Source organism: Tachypleus tridentatus, chromosome 12 (genome assembly GCF_004210375.1).
Source record: "Tachypleus tridentatus isolate NWPU-2018 chromosome 12, ASM421037v1, whole genome shotgun sequence".
Classification (NCBI taxonomy): Eukaryota; Metazoa; Arthropoda; class Merostomata; order Xiphosura; family Limulidae; genus Tachypleus; species Tachypleus tridentatus.
In genome coordinates, this window is record NC_134836.1 from 120,608,532 (window position 1) to 120,634,400 (window position 25,869).

The 25,869-nt window shown below is 35.5% G+C and overlaps 1 protein-coding gene across 2 annotated transcripts; it reads right to left on the reverse strand.

The window, feature by feature from the left end:
• Window positions 1-1,085: 1,085 nt before the first annotated feature.
• On the reverse strand, window positions 1,086-23,378 carry LOC143234523 (phosphatidylinositol 5-phosphate 4-kinase type-2 alpha-like). Of its 2 annotated transcripts, XM_076471942.1 has the most exons (8): window positions 22,916-23,378; window positions 21,432-21,529; window positions 20,833-20,929; window positions 19,620-19,772; window positions 11,057-11,203; window positions 7,107-7,220; window positions 6,353-6,638; window positions 1,086-4,050 (listed from the first exon to the last, which is right to left on the reverse strand). In XM_076471942.1, exons 1-8 carry the CDS (start codon window positions 23,057-23,059, stop codon window positions 3,875-3,877), a joined length of 1,215 nt encoding a protein of 404 aa, XP_076328057.1. In that variant the 5' UTR covers window positions 23,060-23,378; the 3' UTR covers window positions 1,086-3,874. The 2 variants fall into 2 exon arrangements, with proteins under 2 accessions (XP_076328057.1, XP_076328058.1); XM_076471943.1 differs by lacking the exon at window positions 19,620-19,772 and having other exon boundaries at window positions 2,429-4,050.
• Between the last annotated feature and the right edge of the window lie 2,491 nt (window positions 23,379-25,869).

Below are 25,869 nucleotides of genomic sequence, written 5' to 3' on the forward strand. Positions count from 1 at the left end.
AAAATGTAGCTTTCTACTAACACCAATACACAGTGACACAAACCCTTCCTACTAACACCAATACTCAGTGACACAAACCCTTACTACTAACACCAATACTCAGTGACACAAACCCTTTATACTAACACCAATACTCAGTGACACAAACCCTTTATACTAACACCAATACACAGTGACACAAACCCTTTCTACTAACACCAATACACAGAGTGACACAAACCCTTTCTACTAACACCAATACACAGAGTGACACAAACCCTTCCTACTAACACCAATACTCAGTGACACAAACCCTTTCTACTAACACCAATACACAGTGACACAAACCCTTCCTACTAACACCAATACTCAGTGACACAAACCCTTTCTACTAACACCAATACACAGTGACACAAACCCTTTCTACTAACACCAATACACAGTGACACAAACCCTTTCTACTACTAACACCAATGACTCAAACCTGACAACACCAATACCTTTACACAAACCCTTTCTACTAACACCAATACTCAGTGACCCAAACCCTTTATACTAACACCAATATTCAGTGACCCAAACCCTTTATACTAACACCAATATTCAGTGACCCAAACCCTTTCTACTAACACCAATACACAGTGACACAAACCCTTTCTACTAACACCAATACTCAGTGACACAAACCCTTCCTACTAACACCAATACTCAGTGACACAAACCCTTACTACTAACACCAATACTCAGTGACACAAACCCTTACTACTAACACCAATACTCAGTGACACAAACCCTTTATACTAACACCAATACTCAGTGACACAAACCCTTTATACTAACACCAATACTCAGTGACACAAACCCTTTCTACTAACACCAATACTCAGTGACACAAACCCTTCCTACTAACACCAATACTCAGTGACACAAACCCTTCCCACTAACACCAATACTCAGTGACACAAACCCTTCCCACTAACACCAATACTCAGTGACACAAACACTTCCTACTAACAACAATACTCAGTGACACAAACCCTTTCTACTAACACCAATACACAGTGACACAAACTTTGGTCAAACAAAATAACAAAAATTAAAGTATGTGGAATGACACATTTTATTACAATTTTTCAAATTAATGAAAACAAAATGTTAGCACAGCTGTGAATTATCACAAATAAGGGCGGGAAGCAAGCATCACACAGTACATATATTACAAGAAAATATATTCTCATATCATTCATTTCTTTATGAATGTTATTTAGCCCAGTACAATATTGTGTAAAAGTGACACCTGGTGGAAACTGTAGTTCTAATATTTTCCAATAAAGCTGAGAAGAATGTACGTAAAGAATACAGTGGTGTGAATATTTGTAATACTTTTATCTCATACTGTCACACAGAAAATTTTAAGTTTTTATTTGCTGAGAGAGGACTGCTTTGAAAGAAAGCCCCCACCACCAACATGATGTCCTTCCATAAGTACATTGTCATGCAATATGATATTTTTATAACACAATTATTTACCAACACCATACAAAAATATGTATTTCTAAATATATGATTAATTATGTTACTGTTGCATCATTTTACTATATTGGCAACATCATAATTTTACAAAATGAAGATGTAACGCTTATAATGATTACTGTAATAACAACTAGTAACACAATGTTGTTTTCAGCACGCTTTTAATCAACACTTTCATTGTAATTATCAAAATATGTGTTGTTCATTATTGACTTCCATTTTAATATACACAGTTTAATATACACCATGCTCGAGGTCCTACATGTATAATATTATAACTATCTTATCATCACTTCCATTCACAGTTTAATATACACCATGCTCCAGGTCCTACATGTATAATATTATAACTATCTTATCATCACTTCCATTCACAGTTTAATATACACCATGCTCGAGGTCCTACATGTATAATATTATAACTATCTTATCATCACTTCCATTCACAGTTTAATATACACCATGCTCCAGGTCCTACATGTGTAACTATCTTATCATCACTTCCATTCACAGTTTAATATACACCATGCTCCAGGTCCTACATGTATAATATTATAACTATCTTATCATCACTTCCATTCACAGTTTAATATACACCATGCTCCAGGTCCTACATGTATAATATTATAACTATCTTATCATCACTTCCATTCACAGTTTAATATACACCATGCTCCAGGTCCTACATGTATAATATTATAACTATCTTATCATCACTTCCATTCACAGTTTAATATACACCATGCTCCAGGTCCTACATGTAACTATCTTATCATCACTTCCATTCACAGTTTAATATACACCATGCTCCAGGTCCTACATGTATAATATTATAACTATCTTATCATCACTTCCATTCACAGTTTAATATACACCATGCTCCAGGTCCTACATGTATAATATTATAACTATCTTATCATCACTTCCATTCACAGTTTAATATACACCATGCTCCAGGTCCTACATGTATAATATTATAACTATCTTATCATCACTTCCATTCACAGTTTAATATACACCATGCTCCAGGTCCTACATGTGTAATATTATAACTATCTTATCATCACTTCCATTCACAGTTTAATATACACCATGCTCCAGGTCCTACATGTGTAATATTATAACTATCTTATCATCACTTCCATTCACAGTTTAATATACACCATGCTCCAGGTCCTACATGTGTAATATTATAACTATCAATGTTTCAACTGCTACTTTAATCAACAGGGAAGAAAAATGTTTTTGAAAAGCATCCAGAATAACTGTATGAAAAAAATACAACACTGGAAGCTTCATATTCATTGATAGTTGATACAACACTGGAAGCTAGTTACAAGTTGATGTTATAAAACATTTTTGTTATCCGTAATAATTATATAACAATAACTTTATTATATAATTATTACAGAACCTTTTATGACAAACCTTTTGTGAATGTGTAAACTAATATCATTTTTGTTAAGGAACCGTGGATACCCATCAAGTTGGGTTAACACTAGGAATGACAGGCTAATATCATCCATTAATCTAATTTTAGGTTTTATCCCATTATATGTCTCTTTGCCAACCAATAATCTAATTTTACGTTTTACTCCATTAAATCTGTAACATTAATTCAACATAACCTGCAACAAGTTGTTAGTTAAATATCATTATTTACTGTTTGTTAACTTTATTGCTGGTAAATAATAGTTATATTTAGAATATCAATCGTTTACAATAAAAATGCATATATTGTTAATAACACATACTTTTAAAACATTGATAAGTAGCCCTTAACCTAAACACTTTCCAATATAAGAAAAAAGTAACATATGTAAATAGTTTAAAACAAGTAATACTGATTTTAATATATTTTTTCTACAATATAAAGTCTGTTAACTTAGAGGTTAGACAACACTAAAGGACTAATACACAATTAGGTTTATATCGACATAAGAAAGAACTAATAACTACATGCATATATTTGTATAACACATTAAACAATTTAAAAGTGACATATTTACAAATCCTTCTTATAAGTGTGAACAGAAACCTAACGACATGTGTTTTTCATGAAAACATAACTATGAAGAAAAGTGCAACACATGGAACTATCACTTTGCAAAAATTGAAGAAATTTCAGGGCCTACTATGGGCTCTGAAATAAAACTTTACACGGGAGCACTTGTTGGTTAATGCTCACCCTGCAACTATACAATAATTTGAAGTACAACAGAAAAGTAATAATAATGCGACTGTAAGTAATGTAAGTCCTGACAGAAGTTAGAATTAAGCCACCTATACCTACACGTGTACGTGACCCAACGTACTGAAATTAATAAAATAACAACTCACACTACAGCAGGACATTAATAAACTACTCCAGAATTCTGTTTAAAACCTCTATCAAACCCTGAGCATACTGTTCTGGCTGTACGGTAGAAACTTCTGAAGTAGCTGTATGTTTCCCACCCTTTGCTGACTTCTTCTTGGTTCCACAGTGAGTTAGGACATCCACAAGCCCCATGAAATATATCTCTGGGTTTGGTGCCTCTAAAGATAGAATAAATGTACGTGATATTAACAAGTATTGATTCTGTAGCAACATTCGTATGTACCAGCATTATCACGTCACACACAGTTTAACCAAATTTGATTTGTTGACAACAACCAAGTTATTAAAAGAAAAAAGTTAAAATATATATTATTTTATAAATATCCCTACCATTGCTCGTAGTTAGAATCTCAGCTGTACTTCATAGTAACTGCCAAGTGTTTTTTGTAAATTAAATATGAGCAAAAAGCATGACAGCCAACACTAACCAAAAAAAATATAGATACAGAAGGAAAGAGGACAAACACACTACGATTTTATTTTAGTTCTGATGCTCAACAGTTATAAAATTCACTAACCTACTATGGAGACTGCAAACATCTTGGCACAGGTTTAGTTTAGAGAGAGAAAAGTCTCAAGAATTCCCTCCCCAACAGGGGCGGTCAGGAACATTGTGGTTCCTCTTTGTCTCCTCACACGAAATATTATTTAACTTTGTATGGGAATTTACCGGTATTTGACTTGTTTAAGGTGATGAAGTGCGATAAGACATTATAAAAATGACAGGCGAGTGCGATAAAGGCGACACAAGAGAAGTGAGTCCATAGTCCACAAAGCTGATGAGACTGTGTTTACACACACTAATTTATCCTGTTCCAAGTGAATGTGCCCAAAGATCATCCTTCACAAACTAAACAATAACGATGGACTTCATCAACAGTAATATCCATTCTATTGTGTATTTACAGGAAATATAAAAATTATAAACCATTCTCAGCAGTAATCATGAAAAAACTATTGAACCACTCAATAAGTGAATGGGACTTAACCTCGGAGGACTTAAAAACTGTGAAAACTTACCTGGACATTCGTTTACCAATTTGAAGTCAGGAAGTTATCTTAGGAATGTCACTGATTCAAGTCAGAATATTTATTTCAGAAATTGAGTATAGTTTTTACAGATAGTCCTTGTGTGTTTTTATACTTCGACAAAGTGAAGTTTGATTGTTACTATTCTAACCTGGGTCATGCCTTCCTATGTCCTGCTTACCCAGTTTCATTTTCTGAAACCTCTCCAGATTAATTGTACAAAAACCACAATGTGTTGTAAACTAGTCTAAACAAAAACACTATAAACTACAAAACTATTTTCTGCACTGTGTTGTAAACTACATAACTAACCAAAGTAATCCAGTATAAACCAGTGGTGTTTTCATTACTAAACAACTTGTACACAAACTATTCAGTAACATAACATACTATAGAACTATTTCCTGTACTGTGTTGTAAACCAGTTTAAACAAACACCATAAACTACAGAACTATTTCCTGTACTGTGTTGTAAACTAGTTTAAACAAACACTATAAACTATAGAACTATTTCCTGTACTGTGTTGTAAACTAGTCTAAACAAACACTATAAACTATAGAACTATTTCCTGTACTGTGTTGTAAACCAGTTTAAACAAACACTATAAACTATAGAACTATTTCCTGTACTGTGTTGTAAACCAGTTTAAACAAACACTATAAACTATAGAACTATTTCCTGTACTGTGTTGTAAACCAGTTTAAACAAACACTATAAACTATAGAACTATTTCCTGTACTGTGTTGTAAACTAGTCTAAACAAACACTATAAACTATAGAACTATTTCCTGTACTGTGTTGTAAACCAGTTTAAACAAACACTATAAACTATAGAACTATTTCCTGTACTGTGTTGTAAACCAGTTTAAACAAACACTATAAACTATAGAACTATTTCCTGTACTGTGTTGTAAACTAGTCTAAACAAACACTATAAACTATAGAACTATTTCCTGTACTGTGTTGTAAACCAGTTTAAACAAACACTATAAACTATAGAACTATTTCCTGTACTGTGTTGTAAACCAGTTTAAACAAACACTATAAACTATAGAACTATTTCCTGTACTGTGTTGTAAACCAGTTTAAACAAACACTATAAACTATAGAACTATTTCCTGTACTGTATTGTAAACCAGTTTAAACAAACACCATAAACTACAGAACTATTTCCTGTACTGTGTTGTAAACTAGTTTAAACAAACACTATAAACTATAGAACTATTTCCTGTACTGTGTTGTAAACTAGTTTAAACAAACACTATAAACTATAGAACTATTTCCTGGTTCTATTCCATTCACACAAAATTTGTAGGAACAGTAAACGTGAGAATGCATACACAACTATTTTCCATTCTTACAACTCTAGTCCTTCAGTATAGTTACATTGTATCTTCTTACATTAAAACATTCCCCATGTTCCTACTCACTTTCACAACTGCTGATTGCGTAGACGTCTCTCTTTGAAATAAACCCACTACCATTCTTTACTTCTCTTAGCTCTCCTGCTCTGGGAGAATCTGGAGGGGTAGGGACAACCTGCCCTAAACCACTTCCAGCAGAGTCCTCATCATCATCTGTTGGAAGGGCCCCATTTTCTACTTCATTTCCATCAGCCTCCATTTTTTCTTGTTCTCCAACCTCGGCTTCTGATTTTTTACAGTCATGTATTCCCAAACAGAGTGAGTATTCCGTAACATTATTCTTTTTCAGGAACTAGTGTGAACATAACAATCCAGCTAAAACTATCAAGGTGAGTGCATGAGAAAGACAAACACGAGTTAAAGAACCAAATATAAACTGTTCAAGTGATATAAAGTTTAATATACAACTAAATTCACCTATATTAAAGAAACATGAAAAAATAACAAGCAAACCAATCACAATTAGATCTTACCTGAACATAAATATTTATTATGCAAGCATTTAAGGTCCAACTAAGCAAAGTAATCCATTATAAACCAGTGGTGTTTTCATTACTAAACAACTTGTACACAAAGTATTCAGTAACATAAAGTGATAATAACACCACTGTTATCTTAAATCTGAAATGTGACAGCGATTTATCCCCAAGTCTGAAATGCCACTGGCATTACATTAAATTACTACTGATGCCTTCTAGAGATAATGTCTCCAAAGATATCACACTATCTTACTAGAAACACTTCCTCCATTTACCCTAACCTCAATATCAGCACCAAGACTTTCCAAGAACCTTTCTTTAGCTTCTGGACCAATGTGGATGATTTTTCCATCTTTCAGAATGTCACTGTCCTTCAGGAAAGTAGAGTGTTTGCTCTGTAAACATAGAAATTTTCATGTTTCACTCCAAAATAGAAATTTTCAAGTTATCATAAACCTTTTAAAAAAAATTCCAGCAGTAAGTGTATAGCTATGTGTACAAGAGTCACATGTATGTATTTTTCAACATAAAGTCCATTGATTACAGCTAGTAATGTTTTAAATTCTCTCTGTATCTTGAAGATAAAAATAAGTAGTTCATCTTCGATATACCATATAATTGTTAAACTCCAAAAATATTTATACTTTAAAATGTTACCAGGATACAAAGGTTTAAAATCACAATAATACATAACATATCTGGTTTCTTTCTTTACTGAATTTAGTGCAATGTTTCTTGACAGCTTTCTGCACTAGCTGTCCCTAGTTTAGAAATGACAGACTAATCAACACTGCCCACTGGCAACTCCTCAGTTACTCAACTCAAACAGTGAGACTGACCATCACATTACGAAACCCTCACATCTGAATATGCAAGCATGTTAAGTGATGGAATACGAAACTGTGACCTGCACATTATGAGTCCAGCTCCTGAACCAATAGGTCATGTTAGGTCTTGTGTAATTAATGTAGAATTAATTAGAATCAACTTTTCATAACTAGCATGGGTTCAGTCCCTTATAATAATTATAACATATAAATAATTAATAAGTTATTTTTTCATAAACGTATTAAACTGATTTTAAAATATATATTATAGATACAGTTTTCTCTTCACATTTTCCATGTGATACTAAACTAATTTCATGTTGTTTATTCTGTGCATAAATACTGCACTCCTAAAGAAAAATCAAAGTTTTATTGAATTACTCTGGTAAACACAGCATCCCTTGTTGATTACATACAAGATACTCTGATAAACACAACACCCCTTGTTGATTACATACAAGATACTCTGATAAACACAACACCCCTTGTTGATTACATACAAGATACTCTGATAAACACAACACTTCTTGTTGATTACATACAAGATACTCTGATAAACACAACACTTCTTGTTGATTACATACAAGATACTCTGATAAACACAACACTTCTTGTTGATTACATACAAGATACTCTTGTAAACACAACACCCCTTGTTGATTACATACAAGATACTCTTGTAAACACAACACCCCTTGTTGATTACATACAAGATACTCTTGTAAACCTAACACCCCTTGTTGATTACATACAAGATACTCTTGTAAACACAACACCCCTTGTTGATTACATACAAGATACTCTTGTAAACACAACACCCCTTGTTGATTACATACAAGATACTCTTGTAAACACAACACCCCTTGTTGATTACATACAAGATACTCTTGTAAACACAACACCCCTTGTTGATTACATACAAGATACTCTGATAAACACAACACCCCTTGTTGATTACATACAAGATACTCTGATAAACACAACACCCCTTGTTGATTACATACAAGATACTCTGATAAACACAACACCCCTTGTTGATTACATACAAGATACTCTGATAAACACAACACCTCTTGTTGATTACATACAAGATACTCTTGTAAACACAACACCCCTTGTTGATTACATACAAGATACTCTTGTAAACACAACACCCCTTGTTGATTACATACAAGATACTCTTGTAAACACAACACCCCTTGTTGATTACATACAAGATACTCTGATAAACACAACACCCTTGTTGATTACATACAAGATACTCTGGTAAACACAACACCCTTGTTGATTACATACAAGATACTCTGGTAAACACAACACCCCTTGTTGATTACATACAAGATACTCTTGTAAACACAACACCCCTTGTTGATTACATACAAGATACTCTTGTAAACCTAACACCCCTTGTTGATTACATACAAGATACTCTTGTAAACCTAACACCCCTTGTTGATTACATACAAGATACTCTTGTAAACCTAACACCCCTTGTTGATTACATACAAGATACTCTTGTAAACCTAACACCCCTTGTTGATTACATACAAGATACTCTTGTAAACACAACACCCCTTGTTGATTACATACAAGATACTCTTGTAAACACAACACCCCTTGTTGATTACATACAAGATACTCTTGTAAACACAACACCCCTTGTTGATTACATACAAGATACTCTTGTAAACCTAACACCCCTTGTTGATTACATACAAGATACTCTGATAAACACAACACCCCTTGTTGATTACATACAAGATACTCTGATAAACACAACACCCCTTGTTGATTACATACAAGATACTCTGATAAACACAACACCCCTTGTTGATTACATACAAGATACTCTGATAAACACAACACCCCTTGTTGATTACATACAAGATACTCTGATAAACACAACACCCCTTGTTGATTACATACAAGATACTCTGATAAACACAACACCCCTTGTTGATTACATACAAGATACTCTTGTAAACACAACACCCTTGTTGATTACATACAAGATACTCTTGTAAACACAACACCCTTGTTGATTACATACAAGATACTCTTGTAAACACAACACCCTTGTTGATTACATACAAGATACTCTGATAAACACAACACCCTTGTTGATTACATACAAGATACTCTGATAAACACAACACCCTTGTTGATTACATACAAGATACTCTGATAAACACAACACCCCTTGTTGATTACATACAAGATACTCTTGTAAACACAACACCCCTTGTTGATTACATACAAGATACTCTTGTAAACACAACACCCCTTGTTGATTACATACAAGATACTCTTGTAAACACAACACCCCTTGTTGATTACATACAAGATACTCTTGTAAACACAACACCCCTTGTTGATTACATACAAGATACTCTTGTAAACACAACACCCCTTGTTGATTACATACAAGATACTCTTGTAAACACAACACCCCTTGTTGATTACATACAAGATACTCTTGTAAACACAACACCCCTTGTTGATTACATACAAGATACTCTGATAAACACAACACCCCTTGTTGATTACATACAAGATACTCTGATAAACACAACACCCCTTGTTGATTACATACAAGATACTCTGATAAACACAACACCCCTTGTTGATTACATACAAGATACTCTGATAAACACAACACCCCTTGTTGATTACATACAAGATACTCTTGTAAACACAACACCCTTGTTGATTACATACAAGATACTCTGATAAACACAACACCCTTGTTGATTACATACAAGATACTCTTGTAAACACAACACCCCTTGTTGATTACATACAAGATACTCTGATAAACACAACACCTCTTGTTGATTACATACAAGATACTCTGATAAACACAACACCTCTTGTTGATTACATACAAGATACTCTGATAAACACAACACTCCTTGTTGATTACATACAAGATACTCTGATAAACACAACACCCCTTGTTGATTACATACAAGATACTCTGATAAACACAACACCCCTTGTTGATTACATACAAGATACTCTGATAAACACAACACCCCTTGTTGATTACATACAAGATACTCTGATAAACACAACACCCCTTGTTGATTACATACAAGATACTCTGATAAACACAACACCTCTTGTTGATTACATACAAGATACTCTGATAAACACAACACCTCTTGTTGATTACATACAAGATACATGGTCTAGAAGTTTCATTAATTCACATTTCACAAACTGCCATCACATGAAAACAACCACAAGAGTTGCACCACAATAACATATCTATAAGTTGCACCACAATAACATATCTATATATAAAAGAGGGGGATGCACATATTTTATTTCAATCGGTTAAATTTTTAATTCACTCTACAGGAAAACCTTGTCTCAGTTATCTTATTGTACCTAGATATTACCTGCAAGTCATACTTATAATGAATCTTCAAAGAACTACTGAAGATATTCCTCATAACTGCCAAATAGGTCTCTGCTCCTTCAACTGTCAACCTGTACATTCCTACAAACTGCGGCAGGAGCGTCTTCCCGTGTTGTTCAACGATGTACTAAAATAAAGAAACAACAACAACTTGGACTATCTTTTGTATCAAATGTCAGCATAGTTTTCTTTTCTTAAATAATAAACTACATTTCAAGACAATACTGCCACATACAACCACTGCAGAAATTCACTTTCAAGCAATATAGCAATACCAAGCATAGAGCACAAGTGAAGAAAAAAAACTGATGTAGTAATAACTTGATTGATTGATTTAGTGTTTTATGGCACAAAGCAGCGGGCTATCTGCGCCAGACATTCTGTAAAAATGTAAAAAAATAAAAATAAATAAATAAATAAATGTAGTAATAGACATAAATGGAAATGAAGGTAAAACAAAAAAGTATAAAATCAATGTTGACACCTAGTCTACAATGTTAAGATAGAAGGCAGAGTATAAAAGGTTGTAAGGTATTTACTCTAGCAAAAAGGTAATGATCATAACCCGCCAGGAAGACTAACAGGTTAGTTCAAGAACCACCGTCAGTCACCTGAAGTTGGTCTTTCCAGTCCTGGTTCCGGGTTATGTGTCATAGCAACCAGTATCAAAATGTAAAAGAATAGAAGTTTTAAAAGATGCATAGCAAAATTGTAACAATGAGTAGCCAAATGTCCAGTAAAAAGATAAAAGTCAAGTAAATGGAGTAAAATTTGTAAAAGTAAATGAAGGTAAAAACAAAACAGCAATTAAAACAGAAAATGGTGTAAAAACCAATGGTGACATCCAGTCTTCAAAGTTGTAAAATATTTACTCTAGCAAAATGGTAATGATCATAACCCGCCAAGAAGACTAACAGGTAAGTTCAAGAACCACCGTCAATCACCTGAAGTTGGTCTTTCCAGTCCTGGTTCCGGGTTATGTGTCATAGCAACCATTATCAAAATGTAAAAAAATAGAAGTTTTAAAAGATGCATAGCAAAATTGTAATAATGAGTAGCCAAATGTCCAGTAAAAAGATAAAAGTCAAGTAAATGGAGTAAAATTTGTAAAAGTAATTGAAGATAAAAGCAAAACGGCAATTAAAACAGAAAATGGCGTAAAAACCAATGTTGACATCCTGTCAACAAAGTTGTAAAGAACTACCTGTAGCAGAATGGTAATGATCATAACCCGCCAGGAAGACTAACAGGAAAGTATAAAAACCACCGTCAGTCACCTGAAGTTGGTCTTTCCAGTCCTGGTTCCGGGTTATGAGTCAATATGGCCAGTACTAAAAAGTAAAGTAGTAAAAGTGTGAAATGATATGCAGCAAAGTATAATAACAACTCGCCAGGACGACTAACGAGTAGTTCAAACGGATAGTTCAAACAGTAGCGTTAGTCACCTGAAGTTGGACTTTCCAGTCCTGGTGTCGAGTTATTTAATGTTCTGGCCGTTGTCCAATGTCAAATTGAAGGAGAGAGATTAAAACTGTAAAAAAGGAACCACAATTAAAAAGGTGTAATGAATAAATATGCAACACTTAAATGAGATTAAAAAGATTAATGGCCATTAAAAAATTAAAAACATTATCAAGGTGGACAGAGTCACCATCACCAATAACTCTGTCCAATGTTACAGACTGACCCTGGGAAAAAATATGTTTAAAATATTGCCGTCATTGAGAATTGTAACGATGGCAAGAAAGTAAAATGTGGCTGATAGTGATTTGAGTGTTACACAAACTACACATTGGTGCATCAGTTCCAGATAAAAGAAAAAGATGAGTTAAAAAACTGTGACCAATACGTAGCCTAGTGAGAACAACTTCCTCCTTCCGAACTTTACGGAAGCTAGATGGCCAAAGTCCAATTTTGGGTTTGATTTGAAAAAGTTTGTTTTCACGTTGCTCACTCCAAGTGGACTGCCAGCTGGCACGGAGCCAAGCCTTGAAGACAACACCATAGTCCATGTACGGAATAGGCATAGGAGTGCTGGTGCTGAAGCAGACATATTTAGCTGCCATGTCTGCAAGCTCGTTCCCTGAATACCAACATGGCCTGGTATCCAGAAAACTGGATTGAAGTAGCTGCTAATGAGAAATGGGCCAGTTGGTTTCGAATATCAGCAAGAATAGGATGTGAGCTAACGTGTAGCGATTCCAAGGCAAGTATAGAACTAAGCGAATCAGTATAAATAGTGCAGTTGGAGTACTGCTCAGCTGCAATATGATCCAGGGCAAGAGATATGGCATACAGTTCAGCAGTGAACACAGAAGCTATAGAAGGGATTCTACACGCAACTACTGACCCATAGCAAACCATAGCAGAGCCCACTGAATTACCTGATTTGGAACCATCTGTATAAATGGGAACTGAATGATTGTTTGAAAGATATTCATTGAATAAAAGACGGTACTTCCAATCTGGAGTATCTACTTTTTTAGGTGACTGAAAGAAAGGTCACATTTGGGGGCTGTAATAAGCCATGGTGGGATGGGCCGACCTGTGGAATCTCCAATGTTATCCAAGGACAGACCCAACTCATCCAATTGCGCCCAGATGCAAAGGCCAAACGGAGCAATGAGAGATCGTCTGTTTTGAAAAAGTACTGCCCACCGAGGAAGGAAAACACATTTCCAGGTGGGATGCTTTGGTAAGGAATGAAGTTTCGAAGTATATTGTAAAGATAGTTGCAAACGGCGAAGGTGTAGAGAAGGTTCATGAGATTCAATGTATATACTTTGAACTGGAGAGGCACGGAAAGCCCCAGTGCAGAGTCAAGTCCGTGGTGATGAATGGGGTCCAGCATCTTTAAGGCCGAGGGTCTGGCAGAGCCATAGACCATTGATCCATAATCGAGTTTCGATCTAATAAGAGCACGATATACCTTTAACATTGAACAGCGATCTGTCCCCAAACTGATAGAAGAGAGAACACGGAGGATGTTCAGTGCTCTTGTGCATTTGACCCGAAGCTGCTTTAAGTGTGGTATAAAGGTCAGTTTACGATCAAAGATAAGCCCCAAGAACTTGGTCTCCGGGACCACTGCCAGCAAAACTTCACCGATATGAAGTTCAGGATCAGGGTGAATACCCCGTTGACGGCAAAAGTGCATGCATACAGTTTTGGAGAGAGAGAAATTAAAGCCGTTCGCCAGAGTCCACTTCCGTACACAATTGAGGGCGGTTTGTAGTTGCCGCTCAATATATCTCATGTTTGACGACTGACATGAGATGTGAAAGTCGTGGACATACAGCCCATTCGCAACAGTGAGAGGGAGTTGTTCAGTGATGGCATTTATCTTTATACTGAAGGGTGTAACACTCAATACACAGCCTTGAGGGACTCCAAGTTCCTGTACAAAAGAACGGAAAGTGTCGAACCCACACAAACTTGGAATCTCCTGTCCATTAAAAATTTTTTAACAAACATGGGTAGATGGCCACGTAACCCATATGTATGGAGGTCTCGCAAAACGCCATACCTCCATGTTGTGTCGTAAGCCTTCTCATGTCAAAGAATATTGATACAAGATGTTGGAGGTTGAGAAAGGCTTCTCTGATAGATGATTCAAGACAAATTAGGTGGTCTGTGGTGGAGTGCTGTCGACGGAACCCACACTGGGTGAGCGAGAGGAGGTTGTTTGATTCAAGAAACCAAACAAGACGAGCATTAACCATCCTTTCTAATGTCTTACAGAGACAGCTCGTCAAAGCAATTGGACGGTAGTTTGAAGGAATCTTGGGATCTTTCCCTGGCTTAGAGAAAGGTAAAATAATAGCCTGGTGCCAGGCATCAGGAAAAACATTCTCCTGCCAGATCCGGTTGAAAACAATCAGAAGGACATCAAGAGAAGCAGGAGATAGATGGTGCAGCATGTCATAATGAATATCATCAGGTCCAACAGACGTACTGGCAGACTGATGAAGGGCCATTTTTTAGTTCCACCATGGTAAAGGGACAATTATAGTCAAAGAAACAGTCAGTTCGAAAGGAAAGAGGTGATCGCTCTGCCCGAGTCTTGATGGCCAGGAAGGTGGAGGAACAAGCAGAAGTGCTAGATACCTGGCAAAAGCTTTCACCTAGAGTGTTAGCGATGTTCCGAACATCAGTCACCTCCTGACCATCAGAGAGTAAGATCGAGAGGGGGACAGAATTGTAGTGCCCATTAACCTTTCGAATCCTGTCCCATATGATCTTGGAACTGGTGGTAGAAGATATGCCGGTTGTGAACTTAATCCAAGATTCCTTCTGGCTTTGACGTCTTACCCACCTAGCATGTGCACGGGCCCGTTGGAAAGCAACCCGGTTTGAAAGTGTGGGATATCTATGAAAAGTATCCCAGGCCCGCTTTTGAGCCTTCCGTGCTAAGTGGCAAGCAGGATTCCACCACGGACGAGGATATCGTGGAAAACGTGTCGAGGTTTAAGGAATACACTGAGCAGCTGCATGTGTAATACAGTCAGTTACCGCTGCTACACAGTCGTCTATTGATGGCTGATTTACGATGGCAGGATCAAGTTCTGCAAGAGCAGTGAAAGTGGACCAGTCTGCCTGATCCAGCTTCCACCAGGGCACGAGGATAGGGTGGCATCGACCACGGCCAGTCTCTCTCAAAAGGATCGGAAAATGATCACTGCCTAGTGGATTACTGTCAACCCTCCATGAAAAATTGGAGAATAATGAAGGGGAGCAAACTGAGAGATCAATAGCGGTAAAGGACTGACTAGGTGCATGAAAGTAAGTGGAACAACCAGTATTAAAAAGAGAAAGATTGTGATCAGAGAGCATCCACTCTACAGATCGGCCCCTCCCATCAATAATAGCACTTCCCCAGAGGGGATGATGTCCATTAAAATCCCCTAGGATTAGAAATGGAGATGGCAACTGTTCAACGAGAGCATCAAGATCTGATTGATCGTATGTCTATCCAGGGGACAGGTACAGAGAACAAACAGTGATGGTATGATCCAAGGAAACACGCATGGGTACAGCCTCCAAGGGTGTGTTAAGTGACAAAGACAGGGTGGGCACGTGTTGATCAACCAACAGTGCCACCCCTCCATGTACTCGACCATCACACAACCTGTCATTTCTGTACAGAGAAAACTGCCGAATGGAGACAGTATCAGCAGTTTTGAGAAATGTTTCTTGTAAAGAAAGACAAACAGGATGGTAGGAAGCAATCAGCATTTTGATATCATCCAGATTAGAACGTAAACCTGGATAGTTCCATTGTATCAAGGTGGCCATTTTTAAGAACGGGTAGGTGAAGTGGCTGGAGAACCCTTCGGTTTACGACCACGTCTTTTTTCTTTACTGTCTTTAGTCGGAGGAGGTCTATCAACCTCCATGGATCCTGCTCTGGGTCAGGTGGGCAGGTTTTTGTTATTGGAAGGGGAATCCAGTGACTGAGAACGCGAACAAATAATTGTTTTGTCTCTTGTGGTGGGAGAAAAAGATGTATCAGAAGAAATGCCTGTATTTGAAACTGAAGGACGTGGATCTTGAGGTTTGTTGGAAGGTATGGGAGGAACAGAGATGGGTGTGGAAGTCAATTCATCAACCTTTTTAACCACGGAGGTCAAAAGGCTTTTCATTTGTTTTGAAAATGATTCTCTTAGAGGCACAGAGAGATCTGTCTGCATTTTCACTGTAGTTGTGGAATGAAGTGCAGCAGCATATGTCCGAGATGGAGTTGTGGACAGCAATTTCCGAGCCTCAGGATAACTAATGTTATGTGTCGTTTTCAAACGCTGCACCTCTTTTTCCTCCAACCATTTCGGGCAAGAATGAAAGTAAGAGGGGTGAGAACCCTTGCAGTTTACGCAATGTGGGTTCATGTCACAGTCATAGGCATCGTGGTCCTTGCCTCCACAACGAGCACATGTCAGGGAACCACGACAAGATGTCTTTGAGTGGCCGAATCTCTGACATTGGAAACATTGAAGAGGGTTTGGTATGTATGGCCGAACCCTCCAAGTGAGATAACCTGCCTTGATGGTGGCAGGTGCACGTGGTGAAGTAAATGTTAAAACGAGGGTATTTGTTGGCAGTGTAACTCCATCTTTGTGAGTGGAGATGTGCCTCACTGCAGAAACTCCTTGAGTGGAGAGACCAGTGAGAATATCTGACTCGGGAACGTTCTTCAAATCCCTTTCAACAATAACTCCTCGTGAAGAATTCAAGGTAGCATGGGGTGTAACCTCAATAGGTATATCCCCAATTGCCTTTGAATTCAAGAGGAGTTCACTGTGTTGGGATGTGGATGTTTCAACCAATATGTCACCAGATCGAAGTTTCTTTACTGACTTTGGATAGCCAGCAAGTCCCTCTAGTCCCTTTTGAATAAAAAAAGGGGACATTTGCCCTAAAGGTTTTTCCGAAAGAGAATGTAATATAAGAAAATGAAATACGTGTGCTACTGATGTTGAAGATTGCTGTTCTGAGTATTCAAGACGTGGTCGCTTACCCATTGACTGTTTTTTTACAATTTTATTTAAATTTTTTGGAGGATCCATAGGAAAAGGAAAAAATTTCGGTACCCACTGACCCCACCCACCATGGAGCCCTACAAGGGGATGCACTACAAAGTCATGCAAGGACAATGCAGCAACGCCAGGGTTTCGTGAGCACTATACCCAAACACCAGCATCAGGCACAATGTCCACAACACCCGTTGAGAACTTCCAACACTGGTACTTGGTTGACTCTAGCCCAAGTGGACCAGCCGATTGACCCAAGGGGGGCCACCCAAAGGCTGCCCGTCTACAGGAATTCGAGGCCAAAGTGGTGTGTTAGGGTTGGACCCTTCAACCACCAGGATCCTCTCCTCCCCTTCACGGGTCGCCACGCACGGCAAACACGTGAGTGGATGTTTAGATCCTAGAGAAGGTAACCAGATAGAACAGAACCTTCCCTGGGAGGTCCCATCACCACGTACTGGAATCCACACCGACGGGATAGTAATAACAACCAACTTGATTTGTACAGAGTTCTGATATGGACATTACTGAGGTGGTGTGGGCTTATAGATAAAGTGAGAATGTCTAAAAGTAACCAGACAACTTACTGTATCATGAGAAGTAACTTACAGGACAGTACCCCACAAATGAACATTGATAAACTATATCGAAACATGTAAACAAGGTGTAATGTTCTGCATAAAGCAATAGTCTAACCAAATTTTACAATTTCTTTTCTTTTGTATTTTATCTCACTAATGTTATGTAGTATTACTGCACTCATCACCTGCTCGTACTGACCGTCTGTTTGACTTCTGTTCTGTTTCCATGCAATGATACACAATCTTTACTCTGTTTATCATGGGGAATCAAACCCCAGACTTTAGTATTTTTGGTCTACAAACCTACAGCTGACCCAGAAGAGGATGTACATATTCTCAGTTCAATAGGTTAGCTTATAAAGAAACTGTGTATCTTTGGAACCTTAAGTCACTATGACAGATAATTATGTGTATTTCCTGTTCAGGGTTGGTTACCAACAAGCTGTTAATTTATCAAAACAACATAGGTACTTCACATACAAACCACATGTAACTTACCAGCAACCAGTGTGTATCTTATCTGATGTTTATACACAGTCTATTAATTGAACATGACCTACTGCTAATGTCTACATTTTACTAACTTCCTTGTAGTGGGTCAGAGAGTCATCTGTATTTGGAAATTGCATGCAGTCCATGTGCATGTTCTTTAAGTTATTTATCTACAATCTTATTTATAGGTGCAAGTCTTTTTTTTTTCCACTTCAAATTTTGTATGTAGCTTTATCTTAGAATCTAATCTACATGTATTTTTTTTTATCACATACAAAGGCTTTTCTATAAAATTATAAAATATTATGGGAGACAGGGGGGCTGAATAATCATCTGTCTATTCCTGTATCAAAGCTGAATGATTAGTTTAGAGGGTAACTGATTAAACGTTGGACTCTTTTAAGTCAATTACATTCAACTAATCAATTCTAATGATCTAGCCAAATATAATAATGAAAGATCCCAATGGTAATATTTCAATCACTGAACAGTTGGAAACTACTTCCAATTAGTTCATTATTTATGTGACATTAACTGATTTAATTGTAATTTTGATTAATGAATAGCTGAAATAATCAAAATCATTAGATCATTATTCTTGTGACATCTACTGAATTAATCATAAACTCAGTTAATTATTTGAAAACAATAATTTAATGTAATTGATGCTCATGGGTAATCATTAACTGGGTTACTCTGCCAGCTCTCTCAAAGATACATATCAAACCCTAAGTTCAACACAAGTATATCTTCATCAATTTTTCTTAACCAATAATGATAATTACAGATACACAACATTTGTGACTCACTGAGGTAAAGAAATCAAACACTCAGAAATCTGTTACAAAGTACAAAATGTTAACACGTAGAAAAGATTGTCTTTTAAATGATAAACGGAAGTTTTAAATTTTGGTAAGAATTATACACTTGGTTTAGTACTTACCGGGTGATACTGTTTCAGGAACAACTGTAACAGTTCTGCCAATTCACTTGTTAGTATTTCAATAATGAACATCTTATTGTGGGATTGGTACAAACGAGCTTTGCTGTGGGTAAGAGGTTCTGTTGCTACAGGTTGTGACTTGATTAACGACTTCTGTAAAATATTACACGATAGGTAGTAACAGCTTCAAAGTATAACAAGTACCATACAATATTACTTCAGTCTCTGCCGTTATGTCTTAGTAGATGTATGAGAGACTGTGTTTCTTGTGTAGTTCTATTACACAGGTGTTGAAGAGACCAGCATGGCTTGGTGGTTATAGCACTCAACTCTCAATCTGTGGATTATTGGTTTCAATACCTGTCACACCAAACATGCTCACCTTTCCAACTGTGGGGACATTATAATATGACAGCCAATTTCACTATTAGTTGGTAAAAGAGCAGCCCAAGAGTTGGTGGCATGAAATATTGACAAGCTGCCTTCCTTCTAATATATAGCTGCTAAATTCAAAATGGTTAGCACAAATAGCCCAATAGAAAATAACATTATTTTATTCTAAATAAAGCATTTATACAGAACAATCTTTGTAAATTAAACATTTCAACTATTCAGTGAAATTACTACTTCACATGCAGAAGATATGAGTGAAGGTGCAAAACAAACTATGTGTTGATGGAAATCAAGAAAAGTATAACGTTATCCTGGATTAGGAACCTGTACAAAACTTAAAAGCCTATTAAAGATAGATTTGGTTTAAATTCCATACAAAGTTACACAATGGCTATCTTCACTCACCATTCTACCTTAGCAGTTATAAACTAGTGGACTATTCTTTTAATAACTAATAGTGAGATTGAATGTCACATAATAATGCCTATGCAACTGAAAGGGCAAGCATATTTGGTGTGATGGGGAGTCAAACCCACAGACTGTGAGTTGAGCACCCTAACCACCAGACCATGTTAGAAACAGGTGAGGCTCAGTAAGGTGTTATAAACTTCACATTGTCACACGACACAGGTTGAGAAAGGATAAGTTCAACTGTCACTGTTAGTAACTACTGTTGATAGGGACTGCTTCACAACTAGATCTACTCACTTTAATAACTATACATAGTATATGTTTGAAAGAGTAATTGTTTTAGCATTAAAAGGTTTACCACACAGTTATAAAAAAAAAGTTTTTAAAATCAACAACTTACGAAACATACCATATATTCTTCATCACTAATTCCAAATCTTTCTCTCAAATTCCTAAACACCAGTGGACAGTATTCTTTTACAACAAAATGGCTAGGAAGAGATTCCCTAGAACAAGAAAAACAACATTAACAAACATAAAAAATAGATGACAGTAAACCTCACAGCAGTAAAACAATCATAACTGTTCTAGACTATATCAAAAATTAGTTAGACTATCAATCTCTACGATCAAAACTGAAACTAGACGATTAATCTAACTTTTAATTAGCAAACTATTCAATATATTAAATGTTATTTTTTTGTAAACACGTGACACTATTTTATTGGAGCTCTAGAATTAAAGAATAGTTGATAAAATGTTAACATGTGTTCAAAAATATAATCAAACTGGAAAGTGCTGGAGCACTTTTGAACTGGGAACAAGGTAAGTTAAGTATAAAATATCTCTTTTTTAACAAATCATATGTAAAGAACTTATGACAAATACGATGGGTGTTCCTCTAACTGGGCTGAAAGTTTTAAAACTCACACATAATAATGATTGTTCAATACTCATGCTAAGTTGGTTGATACTTCTTAACACTGTGGTTAAAGAAAATTAATTTACTTGTTATAATGGTGATTATCCACTTTGATTTTGCTGAAAGCCTTGAAGTCTTCTGGCATTAACATGACAGGGATACTGACATGGTTCAACTCCAGAATCTAAATAATATAATGCATCAATTTGATCATACCAAAATCTTAGACTTATGATATCAAACTCTTACTATAAAACACAAAATATAAGTGTTTATTTCTGTATCTGATTTCCCAAGTTATATGAAGTGGTTCATATATCTATAAAACAAAATTTTAAGAGAACTGAAACAGTACACATCACATGATTAGGCAAGACATTCCACAAATTTACAAGTCTGTACAATGATTTTTAAAGCTTATACACCTATTAACCTAATACTAATCTTTTTATTTACAATATTTTCATTTCAACACTCAATCATGTTGCCTATCCACGTAGCTCTGAATACCTGAATCAAATGTCCTATTATTCTTATTAGAATGGCTACAAAATATACTTGTCTGATATAAACATGTTTACATGTCTTGTATTCTGATTTATTTTAACCAAAAAATACGTATTTATCTTAAGTTCAGTGAAGAAGCTCAATAAAGAACTTAAGTTTAAGAGAAGGGTTGATGAATATTTGCATGATTTGGGCTGGATTAAGTTTTCTATTTGTTCAAAAAGATTGGAAGTTGGAACATCTTTGATGTTTAATCATTTATACACACACATACATGTAATATCTCAAATACTGTTACTTCACTAAAATTTTCTTCTTAGCTTTTGTACATGGATATTCAGAGAAATCATATATCAAAATTCAAAGAATGTTATTACATTTTTCATATTTGATCATTCATACATAAATTATAACATTATCTTAAAAAAAAAATTCATTTGTTCAGTTCTAAAGTTGGTAGTGTTACTAATTACAGCTATAAAATGTTATGAGTAATGCGGAAAATCAAGCTTTATTAAAGCTTATAACACAACAATGCAGCTCTGGAAATAACAACAGATATTCAGTGACATTATGGTTTTAATATTATACATTTATCACTAGTGATAATATTTGTTGTCATGCCCAAAATATTATCTTATAACATACATACCTATTCAAATATAATTTATAAAAATATGTTTTGAACAACTCTGTTTATTATATTTTCCACACTATAAAAAATCAAGTATCATACCTTTGTATCACTATAAGTTAATAATAACAACAGTCCAAGTTCTGTTTCTTATAACTCATTTTACAAATTAACTTAAAAAAATTAAACCAAACAAAAACAAAACTGGAATCCATTATTCAGGCAATTACCAAAATAAAACTACAACAGTTATTAGTTTTTATTAGAATATTACAGTATGCTATAAACACGTACTACTAATCTTTCTAAAGAATTGTAGAAAGAACGTGTTTATTTATATGCCGTAGCAAAGCCGCGTAGCCTTTATTTGCTTTGTCAGTTTGGGGTAGGCCTACAACTATAAAAGTTAAAACGGTAACAATAACTTACAGTGTGGTTAACACCCCACATCAAAACACTTAAAATTGGTTCATTAGCTCGAAATATTTTTGTCTTCTGGTATTTAGGCTTGAAATGTTTTTTCTTGAACTTGCTTCCTCTGTGAACAATCTTTCCATCTCCAGCCGATGCCATGACGTTTTCACAAATCACTTCACTATACAACTGCACGTACGGGCAACCACAGTAGAGGCCAAGATACTTGTAACAATTTGAGTTAGGCTTAAATAATTTATTTTTTCTTCTTTACTTCCAAAACATAGTATATATTACTATCAAAATTAATATATCAATTATACTTTAATGTGTTAATTTCAAGCACCATGCACTTATTGTAATAAATTCAATTTTACCCTAACTTTTTTTTTAATACAGTGATATGTTAGTTTTACTATTCAAAAACGCTTCGCTTTACTGACTTTACGTAAGCACTCAAATGAAAAAAAAAAAAACACGGAGAAAAGAATTCAGTCTTATCTTCGTAAAGAAAATAAACAAATAAGTATAAATTTATCAGCAGTTGTATGAATGATACTTTTTTATATATATGGTTATACAAACGTAAGGTAAAAGTTATACTAATTGGTCTGTTTGATTGTTGGCCCAGCATGGGCAGGTGGTTAAAGCAATACGAATGGTGGGTTCGAATCCCCTTCACACTAAATATGTTCGTCCTTTTAACTGTGAGGATGTTATAATATATCGATCAATATCACTACGGGCCAACGTGACTGGAAAATGGTGGTATATTATATAAAGGTTACATTCAGCAAAACATTTAACTCTTTCGAGACGTCGTCCTCTACACTTGTATCTCCACAACAGGCAGTTGCCGTCCATTCTATAAAATTTCATCATGAATACCCTGCCTAAACAATCTATCACAGAATTTACCTCTACTATAGTAGTTCAAGTCAACAGCTAGTGTTTCTGTGCTCCTTAAGTAATAGTATATTATTTATGTATTGTTACTTTCACAGGTTTCGCTGACTGCTTAAAAAAAATCGATTTTCGGGCCGATAGGCTTGGGAATTTTTAACTATTCAGAGTAATATAGATCACGATTTTTTAAACAATCGTCAACAATGGTGAATTTAAGTTTGGGTGGACCCTGCATCCCATGTAGTTTTACATAGAATAAAACTATTAATGGGATCCTATTAAGACCATGGGCACTGGGGCTGAGCCCGCTCTACCTACCACCTAAATACGCCATTGATCGTCAATGAGGAAGAAAGAGGAAAACATTGCATCTGCCTCTTTCATGTTTTAAATACCACCAAAACACCTAAGACCCATCAAGAATAAAAGGCATGGTATTCTATTCTGATTTTTCGCGCATAACTACTCAAGGGCTATCTGCGCTAGCCGTCCCTAATTTAACAGTGTAAGACTAGAAGGAAAGCAGCTAGTCATCACCAACCACTGCCAACTCGTGGGCTACTTTTTTTACCGACGAATATTGAGATTGAACGTAACATTATAACGCCCCCACGGCTGAAAGGGCGAACATGTTTGGTGTGACGGGGATTCGAACCCGTGAGCCTCAGATTAGGAGTCGAATGTCTTAACCCAAATGCCGAGCCGTCATCAACAGAGCTGTTTGTACATTTTAATATCATTTTTCGGATTTACAACGCTAAAATCGGGGTTCGATTCCCCTCGGTGGACTCAGCAAATAGCCCGATGTGGCTTTACTATAGTAAAACACAAACACAATCATTTTTATTGTTATTATTCTTTTATTATACAAAACTGTTTTGCTTTGTTAAATATATTTAAAACTAGCTTAAACCTCCTATGAGCCGAACCTAGTGGAATGCTACTGGGATTACATCCGAACACAACATTAACAGTGAGAATACCTGATGAACCAATGCATTCTAATTGTTATAAGTAGAAACATAAGAAAAATGTATTATATTAGCCATACTGATTGCTGAGTGACTTTTAGTTTCGTTCTAAGTACATAATTTACAATGGTCGGAAATTAATACTAATTATTAAGTATCATTTATTTTTCAAATTCAATGAAACTATTATGACGTGATCAATAAAGATGTAATAAAAATAAATTTGTCAATATCCACAATATATGTAAAAGTTATTCTGATATTTCTGCTTCGTTAATTAAGGAGGCTGATAAAAGAATATTTATTTTAGATGCATTTTAACATAAAATAAAGAATGATAATAAACACAAATAATAATAACAAAGAAATGAACTTTGAATTATGCTGTAACATATGATTAACAATAAGGCTCTTGAGCGAGATAATACCCAAGGATTTTGAAGAAGGTTAAGGACTGGATATGTGAGCCACTAACTGCTATTTTTTGCAAGTTTTTGAATAGTGGGAAAAAGTTAAAGGATCACAAGTTAGCTAATCTTACTCCTATTTTTAAGGTAGATAATATACATTTTCGCTGTATGTTTGTTGAAAGTTAAGCACAAATCTATAAAATGAGCTATATGTGCTCTATCCATCACAGGTATTGAAACCTAATTTGTAGTGTTTTAGTCCAGAGACATACAAATGTGCCACTCGGAAGTATTTTTTTCTTGCATTAAGTATAGATCCATTAGTCTTACATTAGTTGTGGGGAAAGTTTTGAAAAGGCTGTTAAAAATTACATTTTAAAGTAATTTAACAAAGTTTATAATTTTTTTGGATAGTCAACATGGTTTCACAAAGGAAAAATATTGCCTTCAAATCCTTTAACATTCTTTGAAAAGGTTACTGCTTGTTTAGATATAGTTAAGGGTGTAGATTTGGTGTTTCTGGATTTTCAAACAGAAGAACGGTTGAATGGAAGAAACAAACAAGATTAATGTCATAAGTGGAGTACCTCAGGACTAAATATTTGGACCATTTTATTATTTAGATCAATGGCATGTATGAATGATTAGACAATAACCTCAAGATGACCTAGGAAGGTTGAAA